This window comes from Rosa chinensis, chromosome 6 (assembly GCF_002994745.2).
Source record: "Rosa chinensis cultivar Old Blush chromosome 6, RchiOBHm-V2, whole genome shotgun sequence".
NCBI classification, from domain to species: Eukaryota; Viridiplantae; Streptophyta; class Magnoliopsida; order Rosales; family Rosaceae; genus Rosa; species Rosa chinensis.
This window is the reverse complement of record NC_037093.1, coordinates 41,892,011-41,900,648: the sequence shown is the minus strand read 5'-3', so window position 1 is coordinate 41,900,648 and position 8,638 is coordinate 41,892,011. Positions and strand designations below refer to the sequence as shown.

General features: G+C 38.4%; 1 protein-coding gene and 1 non-coding gene across 3 annotated transcripts; both read right to left on the bottom strand.

Annotated features, from left to right (window-relative positions):
* Nucleotides 1–676: 676 nt before the first annotated feature.
* On the bottom strand, nucleotides 677–770 carry LOC112174913. Its single transcript, XR_002926224.1, has one exon. It is a non-coding gene; the product is annotated as a small nucleolar RNA Z101 (small nucleolar RNA).
* A 3,364-nt stretch (nucleotides 771–4,134) lies between these two features.
* LOC112174324 lies at nucleotides 4,135–8,374 on the bottom strand. 2 transcript variants are annotated; one of them, XM_040507662.1, is made up of 12 exons: nucleotides 7,947–8,374; nucleotides 7,679–7,785; nucleotides 7,507–7,575; nucleotides 7,347–7,401; nucleotides 7,035–7,082; nucleotides 6,780–6,949; nucleotides 6,111–6,349; nucleotides 5,736–5,826; nucleotides 5,292–5,420; nucleotides 5,035–5,188; nucleotides 4,507–4,601; nucleotides 4,135–4,418 (listed from the first exon to the last, which is right to left on the bottom strand). In XM_040507662.1, the coding sequence occupies exons 1-12, from the start codon at nucleotides 8,233–8,235 to the stop codon at nucleotides 4,233–4,235; spliced, it is 1,632 nt and encodes a 543-aa protein (XP_040363596.1). In that variant the 5' UTR covers nucleotides 8,236–8,374; the 3' UTR covers nucleotides 4,135–4,232. The 2 variants fall into 2 exon arrangements, with proteins under 2 accessions (XP_040363596.1, XP_024167836.1); XM_024312068.2 differs by having other exon boundaries at nucleotides 6,780–6,934; nucleotides 7,947–8,372.
* Nucleotides 8,375–8,638: the final 264 nt, after the last annotated feature.

Sequence of the window (8,638 nt, the reverse complement as noted above, 5' to 3'; positions counted from 1 at the left end):
AGTAGCCAAGGGCAGGCCGAAAAGCATATCAACCAATCAAGGATGTCGCGCCGGTGTTGCCAGAGCAGCACCTCAATCTCCAACGGATCACGCCGCCTCACCGAAACCTATCTCCTAATTGATCGCGTCAACCAGAACCCCTTGGATCCTAATTTGAAACCGAAATCATATCCAAAACAGGATCAATCATGACGATCTTCATTAGTTTTTCTCAATCCCAAAACAGAAAAAACTAGGGCTGGACATGGGCCGGTTATTGAGTGATACCGAGCTCTGTACCTAAAATATTATTCAGGACGGGTCGGGATGGGATTACTTTTTTTTAAAGTTGGTACCGAAGGTACCGAAACAGAGCTGGATCGGGTCGGGCCAGGGCCCAATTGGGGATACCCGACTCTCTCTCTCTCTCTCTCTCTCTCTCTCTCTCTCTCTCTCTCTCTCTCTCTCTCTTTTTGCCCACACTTAAGTACGTACTGAAGTACTTAACACGTAACAGGTATCCAAAATTTCCAGATTTCAATAATTCCAAGATGCAACTGTGACAATCAAAACTTTGGCCAACAAAGCAAACAATGACTTGATAAATCAAAATTGAGCACTACAACAAAGATAATCCCACAAAATTGAGCCAAAAATAACAGAAAATTAATAGAACTTGGAAACCAAAAAAAAAAAACTTGGGCATCAGTTCTCCAAGGTGAAAGTAAAACATCATTGAATATTCAAACGCAAATTACCCACAATACCATGAGACTTATCAGCTGCCCAAATTGAAAGAAAAACAAGACAGAAACTTGAGATCCATATGTGTACGTGAATGTTATGGAAAAATGAGAAAGAAAGTGATCAGAATCACAGCCAATTCAGAGTAACATCACAGCCAATTGGATGTGATCATAACCACAGCCAATTCGAAGTGAGACAGCGAATTGACGATATGAATTTTTATCGTCACTTCACTTTTTTTCATCGATCCACAAATTCTTAAAACCAATTCAACTACAACCAAGTACAGAAACATGAAAGTGGGGGGAATTGGAAGTGGAAAACTGATTAAAAGCGATCGAAACCTGTCGGGATTCACTGTAACATCACACGTTAGTCATCGTACCTTCCAAAGGTGTAGGCGATGCGATAGATACAGGGCTCGGGAAACGGCGTGCCGTTGTCCCAGACGAGCTCGTCGTTGACGAGGAGGGGATCTAGGATTTAGATGAAGAATAGAAGAAGATCTAGAGAGTGGAGAAGAGAGTGAATTGGTGATGCGATTGATACAGGGCTCGGGAAACGGAGTGTCGTTGCCCCAGACGAGTTCGTCGTTGACGGGGAGGGGATCTGGAGAGTGGAGAAGAGAGTGAATTGGTTTACTCAATTTAGGTTAAAGGTTAGTGATCAGGTGTGGTCATTCCTTTGTGTTCCCAACTAAACTATCTAATCAAACTTAGCCAAGTAATGTAAAAAATTAAAGATTTAATTTAATTAATTTAAACGGGACGAGGACTAATCGATATCTATTAGGCTAGTACCGGTACCGGGCCCTTTTTTTCAGGACGGGACGGGCCTAAACAATGAATTTCAGATTTTGATACCAGACCGTATCGGTGGTTTTCAGGACGGTTTCGAAACGGGACCGGGCCTTCGATTTTGGATGCCCAACCCTAGAAAAAAACAACAACGATATCCCGCCAATCTTGGATGCCAAGTCCCCACCAAACTCCATAACCTTTTCACTCCGCCCTTGCTAAAATCCTCCGCCACTCAGATCGGACAAATCATGGAGGCTCACCCCCGCTTGTCATATCATTTCTGACCGCAACCCAGATGTTCCCACACTCCTGCTCCGACCCCATACCCACTGCCCCTCACCGGCAGACTCACATAACCAAGTCGCCCGTTCGACGACGACGTCCCAAGGACTCGCCGCTGGACGAGGCATCGAAGTATACGGTGTTTTGTTTCTAGGGTTGTCTACTCCGACTTTCTTGGAGCGAGTCAATTGTAATATACTAATATATTACTTCTAGGTTTTCTTTTTGGTAGATAGAATGCATTTGTGATATATTAGTAAGCATATAATCTAGTGTAAGCAAGTCTAGGGTAGTACATTTACTACCACTAATAAACAGACACATCAATTACGAAAGATAGGAATGAGGTATTCAAGGTTCGATTCATTCTCTTCGGCATAAATTATAATTTCTATTATTTTTAATGTCAGGTTGCTAGGAGATGAATTGAATTAACATAAATTATTTTGTTTGACCTAATCTAACATAACACTTTAAAATGACCTTAGTTATCATTTCTCCAAAATTGTATTATTTTCTTATGACTACTGTTGGACCATATTATATATATATATATATATATATTTTTTTTTTTTTTAATTTATTTATATTAATATTTTTTTTATAATATAAATCACAAATATATACATTTACTATTATACTTTAATGGTTTTTTGACTTTTGCACTCACTAAATTATGATTTATGAATTTAACCATGTTTTAATTTTATATTTTGTAGATTTTGATTTTTTTTTAAAACAATATGAGAAAAAAAAATATTTTATTTATTAAATTCTTATTGGGATTTGGGGCGGGTTTAAAGGCTTAGTCCCCAGTATGGGGACGGGGAATCCCCAATATATTTTTATTGGGGATTGGGGCGGGGATGAGGGTGAAGAATGACCTCGGGAATGGGGATGATATTGTGATCCCCATCCCCAACCCGCCTCATTGCCATCTCTAGTATTAACTAATCTAATTTCATGTTTTGTAAAAAAATTATGGCAAGAGGAGAAAAACATTAATTTCGAGTTCGGAATGTAGAGATTGAGAAGAAAAAAAATGAAGAAACGCGTGAAAATTAAAATCCAAATACAAAATAAAGATATGACAAAATTTCCATACACCACCACAATTGGCAGCACCACCGCTACCGATCACTACACTCGGATGGCTCTACCACTTTTCACAGGACCCACTTGATTCTCCCACAGTAAGAAGATCATATTTAAGTTTCTTTAGATATTTTTAGACGGACCACGACCTCCATCTCTAAAGTCACCATCACAATCTCTTCTTTTATATATTGTGTAGCTAATCTAATCAAATCAAATTAAAACAGATGCAACTTGGTTGATTCTAATCTAATCTCTTCTTCCTTACTACTGTCTGCTTCTCAAGCTTACTTGTTTGATTCTTTGCGTTGTGGTTATTGTCGTGGGTTTGTGTTGTAATTTGTTTTTACCTTCCAAAAAATCTTGGTTGGTGCCCTTCTTTCTGCGGCAACTAAATGCACGGGTTTTGTCCCCTATATCTATTGATTCATTCATGACATTTCTTATCATGCTAGCTAGTTACCTATTAGGAAAAAGTGACCACATTAGCTTGTGTAGCTATCTCTTTTAAGATGTTTCAAAATAGAAAAGTGATTTCTTTCAACATTTTTTTTTTTAAAAAGTGCATTGGAAATTTAATTATGCTGCTTTATATCAATTTTTAGGGCATTGAAATATATGCTGCTTTTTCTCATCTACTGCACCACTTACTGCTTATAGTATTGCACTGCACCTGAATGATTTGTACTGCTACAGAGTTTACACTGTGAGAGCTAAGATGATGAAAGAAGAATCTTCCTAAACTAAAGATTTTTCTTTAATATGAAATTTATGTGTATGTAACAGCGCGATGAATTTAAAATTATGTTTTTAGAATTAAGTACTTGCGATCCAATTTTTAGAATTAAGGATAGCATTGAGGCTGGTTGGGGATAGAGATTACAATACGTTTCCAACCCCGGAGTCATTCTCCAGTCTGCCACTTTCAACCAGGTCGTGCGTTCGTAAAATGTCGTAATAGCACGCGTTCACGAAAGGCCGCAGCATTGCTTTCACTTCAGATTCACATTATTAACAACTCATGTGGATCTGAATTTGGGTTTTGTTGCTTATAACGAACAGGAAACTGGATTTGTTTTAGAGGTGCTGCTGTTTATGCATTCACAACTTATTGTTACCTACGTAAAGAAGATGACTATTTGCAGCTGAAAAGGAATCCGGCCATGATGCCTTACTTGGGTGAGGATGCTCTATGATCAGTCAGTAATTTCACGCACCACTTCTATCACCAAGTCATAACAGTATAAATGCATAAACCGATCCATATCTGAATGAGAACCAAATTAATGAACAATCAATGTTTTCTGTTCAGGCAAAATACAGCCAAGTTCATTGGAGGAAATAACTAGATAACGGAAATTGGGCTTTGATGTCATTAAAACTTCTGTTTAGGCTACGAAGTGCTTGAATGTGTGGTTCGTCCTCCTCAACAGGTATTATTTTAGCAAAGCTTCCTACTTCAAGATAGTCCACTGTACGATTGGCAGCCTCAAGACCCGTGACATAAGATTTCTCCTGTTGATATAAGTTTGTCCACGTTTAATGAACTTAATGAACAAATTTCTCATGTGGTCAACAATAAACTAATTTGTTTTAATCTAACCTGTGACCATGAACCATGTCGGGTTGTAATCCAGTCTCCAGCCATGAACAAGTTTGGGAAAGATGTAGACCCGCGTATCATGTACTTGTATGAACCTAATATGAGAGGAACAAGAGAAAAAGAAACTGCATTTCAATGATCGTCACAAAATGGTGTTGAGAACAGAAGTTAAAATCCGTCATTCAACATAATGGAGCAGGCCCGGAGCCCTGAGCCAATAAAGACTAAGAAGGCTGACTCAAAAACAAATTTCATTAGGAAACAACACAGACATAGTGGTTCTCTAACAAGATATAGAAGAACTAGCCGAACGCCAGTTCAAAAATCTTTTATTTACCCAACTGGACACTACTGAAATTTCAACTATAAAGATATGAAATTACTATTTGACAATCTTATGAAATCATTCTTTCCTTGGGTTCCATAGGAAAGTGCCTTCTGGTTGCATTGGTATTATATCGATGTGGTAGCCTAAACAATCAAGGTCCAATAAAAAGATGCCATAGATCATGCAATGAAGTTTGATACCTGGAAAGAAATGAGCCAGGGATTTTGGAAATCTTCCAATCTCCTTATTTATCACAGTAGCATTCTCGAAGTCCTTGATGCACTTTGACAGGTAAGATGTCACCTTGGCAACTATTTGCTTATCTGTCAGTACTAACAACTCATTGGCACGATACTGCACAAGAAAATTGGATCAGACAGAAGTCCGGTTGAACTTATGAAGTAAATTGCATTAATAATTACAAAATCAGAAGAAAAGCAGGAGCATTGATACTCACAAAATCAGCTTGTACCACTGTTACTGTACTATCTTTGTGGTCATCATGAATTACATTCAAATCAAAGAAAGACCACCCGAACGAATCATCAAAACCTGAGCAAGCATTGCTTGCATTTGGAATGCTCACCTGATTATGTGGTCCACAACAAAGAATCAGCTCCATCAAATCATGACCGGAAAAGTACCATCCACTGACTTGTTATATTAAAACTTTCCAGATTAAAGTGCCTAATTAGCAAAATAGGTATTAGAACCATATTTGAAATCAAAAGCATAGTAGAAATAAAATCTAGAATCAAAGGACATGCTCAGTTTTGTTTGGCTCATAGGAATCTCGTAAAATTCCCCAGTTCACATTAGGAGAAAAAGTTAAAATGTAGAGAAGAGTCATTTAGACAAGCTAGATAGTGATATTAAAATTAAACTTCTTCTACGTACTCACCTTCCTATCAATCCAGAGCTTAACGCAGAGTACATCGATGGTAGCCAGGTTCGAGACCTTGACAAATTCCTCCCTCGTACACAACACTGCACTATACAGAACTCAAGTACTGCCAATTAAGGTAGAAATAGCAGGAATAGGGTTAATTTAGATCTAACATGCACTTCAGTCTTATACATGAAATGAGCTCTAAAATTAGTATCTGGACTTCCCTATGTGGATGATAGTCAGGACGAACCTAGTTTCACTGTAAATGTAACACTATTCTGTCTTGTAATACTAACTGATTTGATTTCAATCAAAAACCCTGATTTCTAACAAACATTGGATCACAGATATTTGCATAAAACATTCTGAGATTTAATAACAAAATACCTATTTTCAATAAGTTTCTGAAGCGTGGAGATTCCAACAGCTAGGACAACTGCATCAGCACTATACATTTCTTTGCCACAAACTACTTCAGAAATACAACCAGTTTCCTCATTAAGCAAAAGGTCCGTTACACTTGGACCTTTCTCAAACTTGCAACCTTTGGTTGTCATAGACTCCATCCACGGCTGAAAGATCTTTTCCCTAGTTGTTCCACGACACAGTACTAGATCAAAATCTTTCTGAAAAAATATACGATTACATTTATCAGGAAGGAGAAGATACAATTGAAAAGTGACAAGTGAATGGACTAATTTAATACAATTATTACAATAACGAAAAAGACGTGATAATTCCATGCCGAGTGTACTAGAAATCTCATTATGAGGAAATCCTGTACAGGTAAAGTAGAGACTTGTGTGGTATTTGGAATAAGGAATATATCATAGGACTTCAGAGAGGATACTTTATAAGAGTCATGAATTTTTTAATTTTTTTTTTTTCCAAGAGTGATAGTTTGCTTCGGTCTTTTATTTTCCAAAGATGGTAGGATTTGATGTCAAAAACCCATTATGGACTCCTATGACTATTAGTCAGCCTCCACTAAGATAATACTAATAGTATGTGAGAGCTTTATAAATGATTCTGAACACTTAAGAAAATCTATCAAACCTGGTGAGCAAGGATGTAGGATAGCAAGCCCAGAGTAGCAGCAGCACTACATTGTTCTGCTGGTGCAAACAGACCCACTTGAAGCAATGGTGCTAGGACTTTCTGATAAAGCTTTTCTGAGCAGCCAAACTGCTTAAAGAGCTCCCTTGCAGTAACTACCAGTAAAACCTCTTAGTAACTTCAGTTTATTCGACATAGGAGATAAATATTAACCCAAATGCTGAAACTTACTACTAGTGATAGAGAGATCCTTACTTGAGTCATATTTTCTCCAGGCTGTATCAGTATTGTCAAAGTCGATTACTGCAAAGAAAATGCACACATGAGTTGGGAAGTGCATGACTCGCAGAAATCAGATGATATGACTTCAAAAATTTCCTCAACACACGCTATAAGCAACTCTACGACGCAATCAGTTTTTGCCTTTTCAAATAAAACAATTGATTAACATTTTGATAGAAGATATATGAGTAACAGAATTCACTAAGATTTTATACAATATCCTTCAGCAAATAATTGGTTGCTCATCAGGCATTGAAAGTTTAAAACCAAGCAGGGAAACTATACCTGCAGCCGTTAAAGGAAGTGAAGTTAATCTATCAACCAACGGCAACTGAACAAACTGCACGAAATGCACATTATACCGTCTCATTCATCACCAAAAGGCTGCTAACTTTTCCACTGGAATTAGAAATGGCACACAAGAGGGTGAGCAAATAATATATACCTGTGAATAGTACAAGGTTCCTAAAGGAGTTGGCAGCTGAGGAAGGTCTTGAAATACCGGAAATTCAACCTGCAGAACATTCCTGCCAGTGTTAACACATCTCCAAGCCTCTAAAATCAATCCAAATCACATTGTAAGCAAGAAATGCCAATACAAAAAAGGTGTTGATTACCTCCAATCCCTCAGCTGAATATTGCGCAAACTTAGTCCAGTTAGTGAAGGGTTTAATCCCCAGCTCATCAACAAGGCTGAATATATTCCGGTAGGGATACCAATAACCTGAAACAGCAGTATCATTAGAATCCAACCAAGTGAAAAAGGGTTGGTAAAAACCAACTTCAGTAAAAACAACTGAAACACATGATCAGCATAATCCAGCTTCCAAAATCCAAAGAGTAACAGATATGCAGAGTAAAAAAAAAACAGAAGTTGATGATTACCATGGATACCCACATCATCAATACGACTATCGTTTTCAAGAACAGTAACATCAAAGCCCTGGTTGCAGAGGTGGTGGGCAGCGCCAAGGCCAGCCCAGCCAGAGCCAACAACGATAACCTTCTTGACTTTCTTGTCGTCGTTTGGTCCATCATCAGCGACTGCAAGGTCGAGTTGGGCAGAAGCTCTGCTGCGACGAGTCGACCCAGTTGGGTACCTGGGAGCGAAACGCGGTGTCGTTGGAACTGGAAGAACTGTGAGAGGGAATCTCCAACAAGAAGCCAACAACATCGTTGCGATGAGGGATTTGAACGGTTGTTGAGTTCCCAGGTGTTGGCTAAGAGAGTAAGCAGCAACATGTCTTCTTTAAATTCCTTGTTTTCGGGTCTATTGAGTTGTGACGTTTATGGTTCGGGGTTTGGGGAAGTTTGACACTTTGACACATATCCAGCAACGATTTGTGGCGCCAACATCCGCTAACTCGCGTCGGACCCACCCAGAAACAATAATAAGAACATACATTTTTTCTTTTGGAGAATGAGGCAGCAAAGACACCTCGGTTACGAGTTAGTAGACACAGTCACAACGCTGTTAATATTTAGACCGAGGTCCACGAAAATATCCTAGCGAACTCAGTGTGATGCCCCAGAAATTCGTGTTTATTTTTTGAGGATTTTCCGGAATCTAATTTAGG

Bases quoted from the DNA above. Each gene is read 5' to 3' on its own strand.
- LOC112174324 (XM_040507662.1), bottom strand. From the start codon at position 8,235: ATGTTGTTGGCTTCTTGTTGGAGATTCCCTCTCACAGTTCTTCCAGTT. The intron at 5,421-5,735 runs GTGAGTACGTAG...CCACATAATCAG, and splicing joins AGCTCTGGATTGATAGGAAG to GTGAGCATTCCAAATGCAAG. The intron at 5,189-5,291 runs GTGAGTATCAAT...TTTCTTGTGCAG, and splicing joins CAGTGGTACAAGCTGATTTT to TATCGTGCCAATGAGTTGTT.